General features: G+C 40.5%; 1 protein-coding gene across 2 annotated transcripts; it reads left to right on the top strand.

Moving 5' to 3' along the window:
- The first annotated feature begins 3610 nt into the window (after positions 1-3610).
- LOC149437899 (cytochrome P450 2H2-like) lies at positions 3611-18917 on the top strand. 2 transcript variants are annotated; one of them, XM_089660500.1, is made up of 8 exons: positions 3611-3760; positions 5034-5173; positions 5400-5420; positions 6997-7173; positions 7597-7735; positions 8837-9024; positions 13217-13358; positions 18637-18917. In XM_089660500.1, the coding sequence occupies exons 1-8, from the start codon at positions 3646-3648 to the stop codon at positions 18816-18818; spliced, it is 1104 nt and encodes a 367-aa protein (XP_089516626.1). In that variant the 5' UTR covers positions 3611-3645; the 3' UTR covers positions 18819-18917. The 2 variants fall into 2 exon arrangements, with proteins under 2 accessions (XP_089516626.1, XP_089516625.1); XM_089660499.1 differs by lacking the exon at positions 5400-5420 and having other exon boundaries at positions 5034-5194.
- Positions 18918-19143: the final 226 nt, after the last annotated feature.

The raw sequence follows: 19143 nt of genomic DNA, 5'->3' as shown, positions 1-19143 counted from the left end.
AGGTACTTAGAAATTTTCCAACAAGCTTAAGGAGCTTTCTTAGGAGAGGATTGTTTTTGCTCTCAAGGCAAACCCCTAAATGGCTGATTCTCAACAGAGCATCATAGCTGTTATCAATATAGAGGCAAGGTTGGTCCTTGTTTTCTGAGCTTAAAGTGGAGTTCCAGCCATTTTTGTGTTTATTAAAGTCAGCAGCTACAAAAACTGTAGCTGCTGACTTTTAATAAACACACACTTACCTGTCCCGGATTCATGCGATGTTCTCACCCACGCGGCCCTTCTCCCCTTCCTTCCTCCATGGCAACGGTATCTCAACTGTGGGCACCAGGCTGTGACAGCTTGCGGCTTTACATCCTGGTGCCCACTGCACATGCGCGAGTCATGCTGCACTTCAAAATTGGTCAGGCAGTCTCCTGGGACCTATGAAAGTGCCCAGGAGACTGCGGGAGGGAGGAAGGGGAAGCAGGAACCTGTCAAACCAGGTACCCACTCCCTCCAAAAGGTGTTAAATATGGCAGTGGAGGAGGGGAGGAGAGAAATAAGCGGAGCTTCCACTTTTGAGTGGAACTCCACTTTAAGTCATCTTGATTACTCTGTTGGGAAGGGAGAAGTCAAACCTAGAAAACGAATAACTCATCAAATGTTAGATACATAAGTATACTGCATAAGTACAAACCCAATAAATGGATAGTTAACATCTGCTGCCTGAATTTCTGAAGAATGTTTTCTATGGGCAGCTTTAGAATTGGTGATTATTCTATTAGGTGTATGGGCTCCACAGTGTATAAAGAGCACAAATCGCAGACAGGCTTAATATCTTCTTGATTCCACTATTTACAAAGTGTAGTGCTCACCTCCGGAGGACCTGCTGAGAATGACCCTGTTTTCCCTCACATATTCAAAGGTGCCAGGCCCACACACTAGTTCCAAGCACACCAACCAACTTTGGCTCAGTCTAGGGCACAGGTGTCAAACTTGCGGCCCTCCAGCTGTTGCGAAACTACAAGACCTATGAGGCATTGCAAGATTCACAGTTACAAGCAAAGGCAGAAGCATGATGGGACTTGTAGTTTCACAACAGCTGGAGGGCCAACAGTTTGACACTCCTGGGCTAGGGAATGTCTTTTTGAAGATTTATTGAAGTGCTTTAAACAGGAGGGAAGGATGAGGGTGCGGGATACTTCAAAATGCAAAACTAATACAAGAGGACAGATTCTTGAGCAAAAATCCTTTAACAGCAGCAGTATGCGCAGTACTAGTGCTTATAGCAACTTCTGCCATTAACCTCAAAAGCATGTGGACGCCTACAGGCCTAGATGAAGGTCATTCTCGAATGTCAAAGAACAGCTGTCATCCATTCGGCTTCCATGTGACACTACAATGAAAGAAAAAATACCTTCTCCAGTCCAGCTTCCACAGGTGAGTCCCTCCAGCAAATATCTTTCAGTCCAAAGTCTTCCAGGCCCTCAGCCAAATACATGCTGAGGCCTAACAACAGCTCTTCAGTACATCAGCTGTCTCCCAGGGGCAGCAGCCCTGGGAGAATCACACTGTTGAACAGGCCTCTCAAACACTTATCTTCTCCCTAGCCACCTTCTGGGTATTCATTCTATGGCTGACCCTCCTCCCATAGAGTACTTTCAGCCTAACTTTTCTCAGAGATTTTCCAACCCATGGGCAACAACCTTAGCACCAGCAGACTGAGAGTGGACTATACTGGGCAGGTTAACTCTGCAGTTAACCCTTTACACACACAATCATTAACCACCACAATGTGTTTTAATGGAAACATTCATAATTCACAGCATCTGTTGAAGCATATCTGACCTTTATGAAATGTCTGTGACACTCACTACCGTACCCAAACAGGAATGTAACAGAATTAAGCAATAAGTTCCTTAACCTCAGTTTAGGCTTCATCCAGACACCTGTCCTGTGGGCAGACTAATTTAGTTATTGTGTCTGCATCTGCCCAAGCCTGAACATAGAAAACCTACAGAGGTGGATGCAGCAGCAGCAGCAGCAGCACAGGGATAGCTGCATGTCAAAATTTCACATGCGAGCAGGAATGAGTGCTTGGATTCAAACAGACAATGTTTACATAGATCTGCACACCCACTCCCACCCGCATGTTAAGTTTTGACCTTCAGCTACATCCAGCTCTGTCCATGCAGCCACTGCATCTGCATCTGCCTCTATAGGCTGTCCACTTGAATCCTGGGGCAGATGCAGATGCAATAACAAAGGAAGCCTGCATGCAGAATGGATGAGAGCGCCTGTCTGAACGAAGTCTTACATTAGAGATTCAGCTTATTGATTAACCAATCAAAGGTCCTGAGATATTTTCTGAAGACATATTAAAGTGTTTAATGATTTTCAGCAGACATAAACCCTTAATTTTTGCTTTTTATAAATTTGTCTATATTTCCATTAGACAAAGTTTTTCAGTCTGACAACCAATATGTTATTGTACAGAATGAAATTACAATTTGAGAGAGATCAAATATGATATTATTCTTATGCATTTTATTAGCCTTCTGCTCCTGGTAATACATGCTTATTTGGCACCTAACTGATTGTTGTTTTCCTCATAACAAGAATTATGGAAACTGTATATATTTTGGCTGTGATAATTTGATCTCAGGTCAAAACCCAGACTTGCATATTTGTTTTTTGTTACTGGACAGGATTTATGACAGATCATTTGTGACAAGGCTGCATAAAGAGCTTTTTCAGACTCTGTTAAATACTGTTTATGACCTTACCATACAATCTCCTACCTGCCAACTAACTTTCTCTGCTTTCCATCTAACTTGGGGCTGTTTTCTGTCAATTGTGCTGTAAACTGGAAAATTTTCTTTTGTCAATTGTTTTATATCTCGTAAATGCCTTGCACAGACATCAGATATAAATCTGATTGTTTCATTATTAAGCACTGTTTATGATACTGCTAAACGTTTTATGACCCCCTGCCTGGAATCTAACTTTTCCTGCTTTCTATAGACTGTGCTGGCAAATGAATTGTTTTTTTCTACAAATGTATTAAATCCCATGAATGGCTATAGCTGCCATATAGACATAAGATTTTCAATCGGACCATTTTCATAGCCGACTTGTGAATTCTGGAGAAATGAGGTTGGCTCTGTATTTAGTACAATCTCCCCATTTTGTTCACTCAGTTTTGGATTCAGCAGACCTTATTTTCATCACATGGAGCCATTATCATAACTCCCTGTCTCCAAAGGGACTCACATTCTAATGTCTCTTAATCTCATAGAAACAGACCAGTTCATAAGGGAGCCAATTCATCCAAAGCATTCTGGATCTTGGCCATGTGACATTTCCATAAATTATTCCCAAACACAGGAGGTGAAAACCTTCCTGCTTTTCTTGTCAGTGTGGGCTCCAAAAAAGAAGCTTTTCACCTAAATTATTAATTTATTTTCACATAATAGAGGGAAACCCATGCAAAGAAAGTGAAAACCCACAAGCTCCACATCGATAGTGTTCCTGGTGGCATTCAGGGAGAGCAGAGGAAGTCGAAAGGTTATTGTTTCAAATGTTTGAATTTTTGGGGTCTTCAATGTACAAAACCTTTCAAATATTTTAGGGATCATCGTGAGCAATGGAGAGAGATGGAAGACAATGCGTCGATTTTCCCTGACAACATTGAGAAATTTTGGGATGGGAAAGAGAAGTATAGAAGAAAGGATCCAGGAGGAAGCTCAATGTCTCAGGGACAGATTTATGAAGAACAAAGGCAAGTTGAAATAATGTTGAATTCGCATACTTGTGAACCTAAACACAAGTTTACATGGAATAACCCAACCTTATGATCCAAATTTTTCATTTTCTAACACCTCCTCTAAAGATGCTCATGAGACAGCATGATCTGATTTGGTGATGACTATCTGGAAGTGCATACTGCAAATTGTGAAGCTGCAACAAATCTAAAGACCCCATCTCATATCCTGAGTGGAGGATGACCTCATCTATCCCTTTCCTCTCCAGCTTACTGTCCCTGCTGGCCCTTTTCTTTCACTGGATTTTAGTTCTTTTAGCGATGGGGCTCAGAATCAAATGTGGGCATTACCTAGGGCAGTTTGCATTCAAAAGCATTCTGCCTTAAAATGACTACACTTCCAGAATGTCATCTACCCACAGCTAAATAGTGAGTTGATTGAAATGCTGGGCAGGGATATGCTATGTAGCTGATATAACAATCATCAGGTAGAATCCATCCACAACCATACCTCCCAGTCTTGTGGGCTGGAAAAGGTTGCAGTGCAAAGTGAGAGAGATTACATTGTGATAAAACTACAAAGAGTAAGGCAGACCATAAACGGAGCAAATTCGCAGGAAAGACATTCGCTTATTTCCCTCATCAACACAGAGTGTTGATAGGGGAATCCCTCCTGTTGAGTCATTGTGTTCTACCAGCGGGGGAAAGCCATCCCAATCGGGAGAACACAGAGATTATTGCTAGTGGCTACAACATCCGCAAGCAATAATTGTGTGTAAAATCCAGCAGGCTGGTTGTACACAAGTTGATCGATCGCTCACTTGGGTACTTTCAGCCTTCCTATGCATGGTTCGATTCTTGGCCGATTCCTGCTGAAGAGACAGAGATTTGAACCATCTATGGTCGGCATTTTATTGATCCGCTTTTGCTACTGACCATTACCAACCCACAAAGAAATCAGGTAAAATTACTAAATAGTCACAGATCATAATTTTAAAAACAATATGTTAAAACAAAAATTATATGGTCTTTGCAGAAGAAGTAAAAGACTGACCGAATAGCATAGCAAATTTGCATCTAGCTTCTCTTCATTTATTAACCCAGGTGAAAATACACATTGCAAAGTAAACATGCTCTGCTCCTTCAGTAAATCAACCCCACCTTGCTTATGCCAGCCTGAAGTGTAATCTTTTAGTATCTTTTAGTGCCCAAGGTCCCAAAGGGTATTCTAAATTCTAGATATTGATGTTGGAGATGAAAATGCTGAATGATTATATTTGCATAATACCAGATAAACCAATAAACCCGACTCATCTACTACTACTGGCTGTGTCTAATGTCATCTGCTCCATTGTATTTGGAGAAAGATTCGACTACGAAGACAAGAAGTTTATGACCCTTTTGAATCTTCTTCAAGAATTTGTGATCCTGGTGAACTCCCGGTTAAGCCAGGTAAATGTAGATATTGTACAATTGTGTGTATGTACACATTATAGTTATTTTATAGTGATGCCATATTCTCTAAATTCAGGAGAGGCATGGGGGTGCTGGAGAGGTGATATGTTTGATCTGAAGGCACAGACTCTTCCCTGCCCTGCAAGTATATGGTGCATGCCTCAACTGTACAAGTGCTACCACTGGGAATTAGGGGAGTGAGCTCACCAGCAGGTGGTGGACTGTAGGGACTCACCAGCAATGCAATGCCAAGGTCTGATGAGTACAATTTAGGGAGGAGAGAATTTGTGCTAGAGCTGTTTTTTTTTCAATGGGGGGTGGGGGTGGGATAACATATTGGGAGGTGGGAGGAATTTTTATTTGTGAGGAACTCTGTGCTTTACCTACTTTTGGCCTCTACCAGGGGCGGACTGACCATTTGGAAACTCGGGCACTGCCCGAGGTCCCAGGGTCAGTAGGGGGCCCCATGAGATGCCCCTGGTACCTTTTTCATAGGCTTTTTTGAGTTTGGGCAAGGACACAGGGGCCCCATGATCCCCTATTGCCCAGGGGCCCCATGAGTTGTCAGTCTGCCCCTGGCCTCTACACTCTATGTGTTATGCACTCAGAGCAAAGTAGGCTCAGGTCTTATTAAACCATACCCTTTTAAACCCCTCCCACTGTTAGCACAAACTGGACACACTTAACATGTGGTGTAGCATGTTTTGTTACTATTATCCCCACTTCCTGCTCCACTCCTGCGTCAACCCTAATAAAAGTCGTCGTTGTCAATATTGTGTCACTGGATTTAATTTTAAAAATGTAATTTGTCTAAAGCAAGGAAATATTAGAGATTGTTCACCAGAACAGGTTACCTCATTGGAAGATTTACTCTCCTGCTGTTGCTATGACAATTTAAATATTATGGATTTCCCATTACCTTCTGAGACAATGGCCACAGGACCAAAAGAGGATTTCTTCAGAACAGTGAAGTAATTGAAGATCCATTCAAAAAAATGCTGAGCGGAGACAAAAACATGTCATGCAACTTTGATAGCTCATGTGACAGGCCTCTCCTCCTATCTTAAGTGTTCTTTATATCATTATGCAGAGAACACTTCGCAGGACATGGTAGGCTTCCCACCGTGCCCTACATTTTATGAATTAAAGTACAACTAAAGGTAAATTTTTTTTTGGTCTTGGATAGAGTGGAAATGGATTGGAAAAAGTGTCAGTTTTTATTGCTGTCTGTGCCCCCGTTACAGAGATTCACCTTCTTCTTTTGGGTTGTCCCCACAAAAGTAATAGCGGTGATATCTTGTAAAGGGGTCACTAATTCTGGTGACCTGGGGGTCCTCAAGGGATTCCCCTAATTTTCAGGGATTTCCTCTCACTTCCTGTTTTGGCTATGGGACAGGAAGTGAAGGTATATCTCCTCAATGGGACACAGATGGTAAAAAATAAACTGACAGGGGTTATAACCCTTCCTTACTCTACATTGAAAAAAAAAATTTTGCCCACAATTCTGCTTTAAACATAATATTCATAAATGGAGTAATGTAATCACTGTGATGTCCTGCGGAAGACAGTATTGTGCTCCATTTCAAATAGGACCCAGCATGACTTTTTTAAACTTTAGTCTTGTACATATACAAGACATCTGATGCCCAGCACTGGTTGGAGAAAAATTTCAATAGCAGTAGGTTAGCAATAGACAAAAAATTCTATTGGAGACTTGTTTTGGTAAAGTCCAAAATGTTTACAATGTAAGGGAGATGTATTGCTCATTATTTAACACCTCAATTAAAACTTTGTTTCAGCTTCTTAATCTGTTCCCAACCTTAATGAGACATGTACCAGGCCCTCACCAGAAACTTTTTCAAATTTTTGAAAAGCTTAAAGAGTTTATAGTAGAAATGGTGGAAGGTCACAAGGAGACATTGGATGAAAACTGTCCCCGTGATTTTATAGATTGCTTTCTCTTAAAAATGGAAGAGGTGAGTTTGATTTTAATTCTTGATCTAGAATCTCTAGAATATCTTTTCTAATCTAGGAATGCTATAATGTGTTATTTCAGCTTTTATTGCATGCCTTCTAAGAAGTACTAAAATGTCATTTGATGCCATGTTGTGCTGTGTCTATAAGTGGTTCTGTTGTACTTGCTAGGGTAGTTTGCCACTTTAAAAGGTACTCCTGGTAGGGCACTGATTGATGATTAATATGTGAGAGCTCTAGTAAAAGGTTAATGATTAGTCCAATGCCTCTTCCCTAATGGCAGCTTTCCAAACTACTGGAAAGAGGTGGAAACAAAAAACAGTATGAGCCAGGATGGGAGCCCAATTTAGGATTAGTAGGTATTTACTTGCATTGTGGTATCCTTATGTTCCATTTGTTAGAATAAATTTGAAAAATTTTTTCAGGAAAAGAACCCAAAAACAGAATTTCATAGGGATAATTTACTTGGATCCGTAATTGACCTGTTCTTTGCCGGAACTGAGACTACAAGTGTAACTCTGCGATATGCCTTCTTGATACTACTCAAATACCCTGAGATACAAGGTAATGCCATCTTTTCCTACCAGAACAATAAGGGTGATTGCCCTATCTAAACTGAAAAATTTAACTTGGACATGCATAAAGAAAGCAAACCCTGTCTGCTGAGTAAGGGCCTATCGCAAACAAACAGAAGGAATACCCAGCAACACTTACCAGCCAGCCTGTGAAACAACCAATTAGGCCCTGTCTGACAGTGTGTGTTAAAAACTGAGGGTTTTATTTGCACACATTTGCAAATACATGTGTAAACAACAGTCCCACATCAAGGGTCCTCTGTATACTGTGGACCTAACTAAAATTTCCAAAGCCTCCATAGTAGAAGCACATGTATAAATGGATACGTTGAAGACAGGTGTGCCTGGAGGAGCCCATCCCTCCTTAAAGGTACAGGGACACACGTGATGCCCAGCTATACCAAAATGATAGCAACACTTACCAGCCAGATTGGTTGTTTTGTAGGCTGGCTGGTAAGTGTTGCTGGGAAATCCTTTTGTTTGTTTGCAATGTGCATTGCCCTTCCATGTGCACCTTACTGCTAAGGCAGATTATAGGCTGGGACGGTTGCCATTTTTTGTGTAGTTGGATAATTTTAATGCAGGGACACACTGGATGCCTTTGCTGTCATTTTGGGAAATTTTCTGGCTTTACCACAGTTGCTGTTTACTGGATAGCGTAAGTAGCTCACTGAATGTTTTCACATTCATCTGGAACAGTTTGAGTCATTTTTCATCTTTCAACAAATATATGGCTGCAATTATTCTTTCTCAGAAAACACTAACTATAGAAATGTACAAAAAAAAAACTGTCCCCTATGCTTGTGTGGCAGAGAAAGCATGACCCCCTTGTATCCTGCTCTGAAATGTGGAAAAATTTGCTCAGCATTGGAAAAACACACTATAACTTAAAAACACTATAACGTTACCATGTTACATACTCATAGGAGCTCATATATATTCATAGGCTTTGCTGCATTTTTCAGCTTGTGACAAAACACACACAAATTATTTCTAATGTGTAAATTTTACTGATTCAATATAAATTAATTATTACAGATTTCATAACATCTAATATCTTTCCATGCTCTTTTCTTTCTGTGTGCTCCAGAGAATATCCATAAAGAGATTGACAATGTGATAGGCAGTGATCGCTGTCCATCAGCAGAGGACAGAAGTAAGATGCCATATACAGATGCTGTCATTCATGAGATCCAGAGATTTGCCGATATTGTACCAGGAGGACTACCCCATGCAGCCAGCAAGGACACCATGTTTAGAGGATATCATATTCCAAAGGTGCTCTTCTCAGATTTCCAAGATGATCGGAGATGTCTCTGTGTTCTATCTATCTATCTATCTATCTATCTATCTATCTATCTATCTATTTCAACAATACTTTATTCATGAAATTAGAACATGTTAATAGTCTCAAATATGACAAACAAAGCAATTCATAAAACATCAGCTTTGAGATTAAATACATTTGTCAGGTGGCTTATGAATAGCAAAAGATCTCAACATCCATAAAGAGCCCACTGTAGCATGTAAGAAATAAGTTAAACATATGCTTTAGTGGTGAGAACAGAATGTTTGGCAAAGTCTGGAAGCTCATTCCTGTAAAGGAGAATCAGGTGTTTGGGAGGAGATATCTTCTCTTTTAGATATGGTCCTAGGAGGAGAAACACTTCCTATGCGAAGAGGGTTTTGGCTTAAAAGGCCTAGAGCTAGTGTATGATGAGAACAGGAAAAAGAGAGAGGAGAGAAGAAAAAGAGAAGGGAGAGAGAGAGAAAAGAGAAAAAAAAAGATGTAAAAGGCTTGGGAGGGTCATGTGGTGTTCCCTAGAAAATAGTAATATGTCATCCGCGAATGCCCCTAATTTTTGTAGGTATGGTTGGCAATGTTCAGTTCCTGTATGTCTGGATTGGCTCGAAGATGACATAGAAGTGGCTCTAGCGTGAGCACAAAGAGGATTGGTGAGAGTTGACAACCCTGTCGTGTGCCGTTATTGATGGAGAAAGCATTCAACAAGTGGCCTCTGACTCGGACTCTAGCAGTTGGTGTGTCATATAAGGACATTATAAAGTTGAACATATGGTTTCTAAGTCCGATTGAGTGTAAGACAGTTCCCATTTAGTCCCAGGCCACCCTGTCAAATGCCTTCTCCACATCAAGGGACAGGAAGAAACTACATTGCTTCGACGACGTGAGCCAGTGATGTAAGTTCAGAGCCTTAATAGTATTATCCCTGGCTTCCCTGCCAGGGATAAAGCCTAACTGGTATTTCACAATCAAGGAGGGAGGTAATGACAACAGGCGATTAGCCAATATTTTAGCAAATAGCTTAATATATAAGTTTAGGAGCGATGTAGGTCTATAGTTGGCTATCAACATATTGTCTTTCCCCTCTTTTGATATGACTGTGATGTGGGCTTCTAACAGTCTATGAGATGGATGTTTCAGAGAGGATTGAGAATTGAACTCTTGTTTAATAGCTTGTTTGAGCTCTTCTTCAGTAATGAGGCTTTCCAGCTGTCATGCATTAGTTCTGGAGATGGGTTTAGGGCTGTATTAAGAAGTCTTATATTAATGTGATCCTGTGGTGACTACCTTTGGACTCCCCAGGCATCTGAGGTAGATTGTATAAGTCAGAGTACAACTTTTCAAATTGAGATGCAATGTCAGTAGTAGCTACATTGGAGCGGCCTTGGGTATCTTTAATAAGATGGATAGTTGTTCCTGCTTTTCTAACTTGAAGGGCTCTAGCTAGGAGTTTACCACATTTGTTACTGTGCTTGTAAAAGAGCTTTTGGGAAAGAACAATTCTGTCTCACCTTACATCCAAGCTCCCAAAGGAGGAGTGTTCAAGCCTGGAGTAGGTCCATGTATGTTTGTTGTGCTTGGGATTGTTTATGGGCCACTTCTAGGGACCATATTTTATTGAGAAGATCCATGAAGTGGGCTTACCGTGACTTTTTCTGAGCTGCCATAAGCGCCAGTAATCTTCCTCTAATATCACACTTATGTGTTTCACATAGGGTAATAGGAGCTACATCAGGGGTGTAACTTCCAGCAAAAAATTCCTGTGAACAAAAACATATATGGTTTACATCCTCTTCCACTGTCAGTAGGGATGAATCTAATTGCCATCTGTGAAGGTTAATGTAAGTGTAATCAGGTGGTGATCTGAGAGGAACATTGGTTCAATAGTTGCTGAGAAAAGAAAGGGGAGATCTTTTTGTGATAAAAATAGATAGTCAATTCTTGAATATCTGTTGTGTGGGGCCAAGAAGAAAGTAAAGTCCTTATCACTTGCGCCATGTATCATGGAGAATAAGATCTTGGATTTGCATTTTGATTGGACGAAGTGCTCTGTAGGGGAGAGATGAAGCATCAAAAGAGGTGTCTAACAGGGGGTGAAGGGGAACATTAAAGTCGCCCCCTAGTATAACAAGGCTCAATTGAAAGCTTGTAAGGAGTCATGAAAGCTTTCTAAAGAATACCATTTGAGCATTTTTAGGGCTGTAAATGTTGACTAGGGTCACAGGATTCCCCTGGAGACATCCTTCAAGATAAAGATAATGTCCTTGTTCATCTACAAGGGAGTCATTAATCTGCCATTGCAGGCGTTTGGATAAAAGTAGAAAATTATGTCAGCTTTGAGGCTAAACATGGAGGATAGTACTTTACTATGTTTCTTTGATATATTGATGCCTTTCACATTTAAAGAGACAGCTTTGATAGTTTCCTGTCTAGTGGTAGGTCTAGATTAGGTCATAGTGCGCGGTGGCTGAGCAAGTTTGGTAGATGGATGTAGCACCTGGAGGGAATATCTAAAAGGGGGCAGTATTATGAGAATTAATATTTCTCCAGGGATGGTGGAGGCTGAGGAGATAAGACAATTGAAGAAATAGGGGGAGGGAGAATGAAGGGGTAAATGAAGTGAAGAAAGAAAAGAGGAGCGGAGAAAGTGTACAAGGGTGAAAGGAAGGGAGAAAGGAAGGTGGAAAGAAAAAAAAGGGGAGGAGGGTGGGGAGAAAAGAAGAAGAGAAATAAGAGGAGAGTAAGTGTAGATCACAAACCGATGGCATGAATAGACCAGCTTACCTGCCCTTAAGGGGAAGATGGATTCCGGATGTGTTCTGTAAAATCATGTAAAAACCTACTGTGTGGAGGTGAGTGAGGTGAGGATCGGGAGTAGACAACTATGTATAGTTCACTTGAGGTCCTATCTATCTATCTATCTATCTATCTATCTATCTATCTATCTATCTATCTATCTATCTATCTATCTCTCTATCTATCTATCAATTTATTAGGCCTACTTCTTATACTAGATGGGCAGGTAATTCTTTGAGAACGGCAGGTCAAGAGGTCCAAATTTTCCTACCCTCACAAGAATCATTCCAGTGTCAGGACCCACCATAACACTTGGCCAGCACTAACAACAGCACAATCAGTACTGTGATGGTACCCTGTGTTCCATAGCAGAGTGAAGGATCAGCTGTGCTTACAGCAAGACTTTTCAAAATGTTCAAAAACCACCATATGCAATAGCAGCTGATTCTGTGCACCAGAAGCACTTGTTACCGCCTCCTCACTGGTAAGACATTAATGAATAATTGATTGTTGTGCATGCACTAGAGACCTATAATGTCAGCCCCTGCAAGCAATCAGCTTTTTGTGGAGAGGGAGGGTACATAGAGGACATAAACAAAGCTACCAAGCTTTGCTTACATTGCATATCTTTCATTGAGAGATACATTTATTCACGTCATACAGTAATTCATGCTGGAATTAGACAGTCTACTTTGGAAATAACTTTATCAACTCAGACATGCTCTTCTTCCAAATCCATTATGCCAGTAACTTACAAAAGTTGACTTCTGGCATGGGAAGATTGTGATCCCCAACCTTTGGGCTTGATTACACTTGCTTTGATTTTAACACACATTAAAGCGCTGTTTTTTATGCTTCTTTGATGCTTTTTTTAAGCTTCTTTCTAAGAAGTTAATGGTGTAGCTATTACCTTGGGGAAAGTGAGTTTTATCAGCTGACTTTGATCAGCAGTGAGTGGTGGTTTAGTAATGAAGGGTCTATCGGTGGCTGTGGCCAGAAAGGTTCTCCTGGGTGTATTGACCCACCATCTGGGTTAACCTTTTCTTATGGGCCTCAGGTACTGGATAGAATTCATATATGGACTAAACTTGAAATGACTGAATAGAGAAGGCCTTGTGAAACAAAGTGAATTTGTGACTCCTGATCAGGCCTAGTACTGATGTAGCATGGGTGTGTGAAGACATAGTTGGAGGTTTGGCTTGCTGCCCTGTAATGCTCTACCATAGGCTTCAGACTGCATTTCTTCTAGGCTTTAAAATATGTTCTTCTATTCTAATTATTTACTAATTTAGTACTTTTTTGTAGTTCTTTAATACTACCTTTTTTTGCCTGCATCTGTTTCCGTTAGCTAATTTAATTTTTTGATTTTAGGGAACTTTGGTGCTTCCAATTCTAACTTCAGTATTAAAGGACCCCAAACAGTTCAAAAACCCTGACAAATTTGACCCTGGACATTTCCTAAATGAGAATGGCACCTTCAAGAAGAGTGACGCCTTCATGCCATTTTCAGCAGGTACCAGCAAGTATAGCTAATCATTTTTAGATATACAGTGGGTTATTAATTTAAACCATGGTTGTTTTCCATCCAGAATACAGGCTTAGTTTACAAAGCTAACACATCAGGATAAGAATCTTTATATTCAACAAATTACATGCATTTTAGCTTCACTCAAATGGGATCTTATCTTTGCAGTCATTTGGCTAAAATAAAGATCCTCATCTTTGAAGCTTTGTGAATTTAATATTGTGCATTTATTTCTAATCTTACCATTATTTTCTACAGACACAATTCTTTAATTTAGGTATCTGCAATATCTACATTTTTGCTTTTGTATCACTAATTTTAAATATCAACTGACAATCACATTTATGATAAAAATACAGAAAAAAAAACTGCCAGCACAGGTGTAAATGACAGGTCAAATTAAAAGTGTATGAAAAGCAAAACATGTTTTTATGGTTTAAATAATTGTGATGTCAAGTTTTTATTGGTGTTTGTAACTGGGGAGATTTATTCTCCTCATCTGTACTGGTGACCAGTATCAGTCATAAAAAAGAGATGGAAAATCAAAAATTTTAGTGTTGTCTCCAGAGCAAGAGAAATAATAAAAGAATTGGTACAAGTCAGTCTCCCAGTGGGGACAAATGTTCTGGACAAAACTGTCTAAGATGGGAATTCCTCTTAGTTTGGAGATATTTCCTTTTATTTCCTATTGCATCCCCAGGGCATTCTTGTGAATTTATTTCCCTCAAGTTAAAAACAAACAGCATAAAAATAGAGATAGGGTTTTTTTTAAATATTCTTTATTAGGTTTTGTCAGAAATACTCAACCATAGTACAAGTTGGAACAATGGTTCTAGACTCAAGCATTATATTACCAATAAAAGGAATTCCTTTTCAAATACATATCCACCAACTACACCAAATTACCTTCACACAGCTCGTTGAAGATAATTAAAAGAGGGGACCTCAATGTGGCTTGAAGGAGTGGATGGATATAAGGTTGCCCAAGAGTTGCCACCAGTCCTATAGTGTAGAACAGCCCCAGAGGGAGCTTGTCTAGATAGCTACTTCCAACTAGTTCCACTGAAGGTAAGAGGCCACAAAGATGGGGAGCGGGAGAGAGGAGAAGATGCTGGAGAGGAGGATATCTTCCAACTGTAAACAGACAGCAGAAAAACATGATAAGAAGTACAAGAAGTCAACAGGGATTAGAGACAACATCCTTAATTATGCATCCTTGGTATCAAGAACATGACCAGGAGAGGGGCCAAAGGGCACATTAGAGAGAGGAAAAGTCATGTAAATGTAAATGGGTAGTACATGCGGGAGAGCAGAAGCTTAATGTGGCAGTATTGGAGCAGGGGGCTTATCCATGTAATGAATTGAGGACATCAGACTGACTCTTTCTGCGGTTGGTAAAGCAAACTATATGAACCCTTGCCATCTATTTGTGAAAAGTTGGGGAGAAATGGAATGGAAATGTTCCAGGTCAAGTTAATCTCTATAGATTAGGATTTTCAACTCATGCTTAACATGTATTTTTTTAATATAGTTCTACATGCAACTAACAGGCATATGCGGCTCCACTGTAAATGGCAAGTGGCGCTCTCTGGTTGATGTAAGGTAGGTTGAGTTGATGGGGAGCCATAGCCAAAGATAGAGGTTTTAAAGTGGTTCTAAAGCCTTAAGGTTTTTTTTACCTTAATACATTCAATGCATCAAGGTAAAAAACCTTCTGTGCTGCAGGATTCCTCCCCCCCAGCCCTCCACTTATTCTTACTTATGGTCGATCCGATACAGTGATATGCACGAGAGCACATCGTCACTGTCTCCCTCCTCATTAGGCAGATTGATAGCAGTGGCAGCCATTGGCTTCTTCTGCAGTCAATCAAAGTATTGGGTGGGGCTGTCAATAGAGGCCGACAAGAAGGCTCAGGAGTGAGCCCACATAGGTGCCACTTTCCAGGGGGGCACCTACTGAACAGGAAGGGCCTGGAGTGTTGGCAGGGGGCCTCAGAAGAAGAGGATCAGGGCTGCTTTGTGCAAAACCACTGCAAAGAGCAGGTAAGTATACCATGTTTGTTATTTTAATTAAAAAAAGGAAGGTTTATTTTACTTTAATCCCTCACTACTTTCTCCAAAAGGCAGAAAATGTTGAGTGCCTAATAAAATGCAATGCCCCCTCAAGTGGTAAGCCTAAAAATCTCAGTATGTACTATAGAAACAAATATATGAAAGAGGTATCATATAAAATATGAAAGTCAATGCAAAAGTCAGAAAAATAGATTTTGCTTTGAAGTGAAACTTCAACTAAAATTAACTACCTATTTGAAACCTACATATGAACTGTTTTACTTGCCAAAATATTGACTATTTTCTACAGCCCCTCTTGGGATCTGAGCACCCCTGTCATACTATTAGCTATAGAGTGATGTCACTATTCAGGACTTAAACTCTCATCTGTCTCTTTCATAACCTCATCCTGCTTATTTAGCTGTTAAAGCGGAGCTCCACCTGCTCCACAAATGGGGAAGTTCCGCTTTAATGCTTTGTCCCTTACACCACATTAAGGATTGGCACCTTTGGGGAGTGGAGGGGGAGTGGATACCCAAATTTGACAGGTACCCGCTCCCACTTCCGCTGCGATCGCCTGGGTGAGCGGAAGTGGAAGTTGTCCTTCCTCCCCATAGTCTTCTGAGACACATGACAGGTCCCAGAACACATGTACAGTGGGCACCCGGCTGTGACGCCGCAAGCTATCACAACCAAGTGCCCACACTAAAGATGCCGGCGCCAGGGAAAGAAGACAGCCAGTGAATCAAGCAGTGGTGAGGACACTGCTGGACTGAGGGACCAGTCAGTGGCTGTATTTTAAAAATCAACAGCTACAGTTTTTGTAGCTGCTGACTTTTATTTTATTTTTTTTTCAGATGGAACTCTGCTTTGATAAATGAAACCTACACTGTTGAGGTTCTGAGTGTGTTCTCACCCTTCTAAAAGTTTACCTAAACACCTCCTCCTCCTCTGGACTCCTATGAAAGGTGTTAGAATGATTAGATTACATTGTTGGAATTCCTACTCCCAGCATGCAAATTTGAATACACAGTTATAATACATAGATTACAGTTCTATTTTATTCTCTTAACACTTTTTAAATCCGTGTAGTTATCACTAATAGCATTCTAAGCAGCATCCTTACAATCCCCCAAAACTAACTCATACCAGTAATAACCAGTACCAATAGCTTATACAGTGCCTTGAAAAAGTATTCATACCCCTTTTAATTTTCCACACCTTTACATATTACAACCAAAAATGTAAATGTATCTTATTGGGATTTTATGTGATAGACCAACACAAAGTGGCACATAATTGTGAAGTAAAAGGAAAATGATAAATGGTTTTCAAAATGTTTTAAAAATACATATCTGAAAAGTGTGGCGTGCATTTGTATTCAGCCCCCTTTACTCTGATACCCCTAAAATCTAGTGGAACTAATTGCCTTCAGAAGTCACCTAATTAGTTCACCTGTGTGTAATTTAATCTCAGTATAAATACAGCTGTTCTGTGAAGCCCTCAGAGGTTTGTTAGAGAACATTAGTGAACAAACAGCATCATGAAGGCCAAGGAACATACCAAACAGGTCAGGGATGAAGTTGTGGAGAAGTTTAAAGCAGGGTTAGGTTATAAAAAAATATCCTAAGCTTTGAACATCTCACGGAGCACAGTTCAATCCATCATCCAAAAATGGTGCACTGCACACGTACCAAAACATGGCCATTCACCAAATCTGACAGGCCGGGCAAGGAGAACATTATTCAGAGAAGTAGCCAAGAGGCCCATAGTAACTCTAGAGGAGCTGCAGAGATCCACAGCTCAGTTGGGAGAATCTGTCCACAGGACAACTATTCATCATGCATGCCACAAACTGGCCTTTATGGAAAAGTGGCAAGAAGAAAGCCATTGTTGAAAGAAAGCCATAAGTGGTCCCATTTGCAGTTTGCAAGAAGCTAAGTGGAATAAACATATGGAAGAAGGGGAAGAGAAAATGAACTTTTTGGCCTAAAAATCAAAACGCTATGTGTGACGGAAAACTAACACTGCACATCACCCTGAACACGCCATCCCCACCATGAAACACCATGGTGGCAGCATCATGTTGTGGGGATGCTTTTCTTCAGCAGGGACAGGGGAGCTGGTCAGAGTTGATGAAAATATGGATGGAGCCAATTACAGGGCAATCTTAGAAGAAAACCTTTTAGTCTGCAAAAGATTTGAGACTGGGGCGGAGCTTCACCTTCCAGCAGGACAACAACCCTAAACATACAGGCAGAGCTACAATGGAATGGTTTAGATCAAAGCATATTCATGTTTTAGAATGGCCCAGTCAAAGTCCAGACCTAAGTCCAAATGAGAATCTGTGTCAAGACTTGAAAATTGCTGTTCACGGACGCACTTCATCCAATCTGACAGAGCTTGAACTATTTTGCAAAGAAGAATGGGCAAAAATGTCCCTCTCTAGATGTGCAAAGCTGGTAGAGACATCTCCAAAAAGACTTGCAGCTGTAATTGCAGTGAAAGGTGGTTCTACAAAGCATTGACTCAGGGGGGCTGAATATAAATGCACACCACACTTTTCAGATATTTATTTGTAAAAACTTTTGAAAACCATTTATCATTTTCCTTCTACTTCACAGTTATGTGCCACTTTGTGTTGGTCTATCACATAAAATCCAAATAAAATACATATACGTTTTTGGTTGTACCATGACAAAATGTGGAAAATTTCAAGGGGTATGAATCCTTTTTCAAGGAACTGTAGCTGTAGTTTTTTTTTAATAACTATGCCTTTTCTCCTACTCGAGAGACCCTCAATAGAGCTACGCACTGGAACAAGGAGAGATGATTGCAATAGAAAGTATATAGCACTTAGCCCTGTGCTTCCATTTCTCTAACTGTCCGGTTTCAAGTCAGTCTTTGCACCTCATGTCCCACCAAATAGCATGATGCTCAGGACTTTATAAGTTACTATCCTATTTATGTCAACAGTCAATGAGTAGACAGAGGTAAGCATTGGACAATGGGTCCTGGAAGTGTACCAAGACTTTCAAATGGTAATAAAATGCTAAAATAAAAAAAGTGTGGGCCTTCTGGCAATTTAAGTCATAATGTGCTAGTATGCACCACATGCTTCCACATTATAACAGACTTACCTTCAAACCAAGCCCTCAAGTGGTGCTCAAGCTTTTATCAGTAGTTTTTGATCATTTTTTCTCTTCTTTCCCAGGAAAACGTGTGTGTTTGGGGGAAGGTTTGGCTCGAATGGAACTCTTCCTCTTTTTTACAACTATTCTGCAAAGATTTCGTCTGAAACCCACTGTGGATAGAAAGTACATAGACATTACACCAGAGCCCAACAGTAATGCTTCCAGGCCTCGCGAATACGAGATGTTGGCTGTGCCACGCTGATAGACCATTGTATATTCTGGTGTTATTGGATATTTTGTTCATATTTTAAGAGCAGCTATAACTTTACAATGTGTAAATAATAATGCAATATCGTGTGGACTTTCATTGTTTCATTGTTCTCTATAAAGTTCTATAAATAAAAAGTGCCTGAATGCTAGTACCTTCTTCTGCATATAAAGTATTTGTCACGTACCTGATGGGAGACTGAAATGATGAGATCGGACTCACTTGTGTCACTAGCCCTGACCCCGCTGGAATTGGAACAGAGGGAGTCTAGGGACCAGGGGGACAAGAGCGCCAGTGGTTGTTGTTTGCAGCTCTTGCA

Source organism: Staurois parvus, unplaced genomic scaffold (assembly GCF_062004578.1).
Source record: "Staurois parvus isolate SC_StPar_1 unplaced genomic scaffold, SC_StPar_1.0 ptg001249l, whole genome shotgun sequence".
Classification (NCBI taxonomy): domain Eukaryota; kingdom Metazoa; phylum Chordata; class Amphibia; order Anura; family Ranidae; genus Staurois; species Staurois parvus.
The sequence above is the reverse complement of the archived record's forward strand: the minus strand, read 5'-3'. Positions and strand labels throughout refer to the sequence as shown.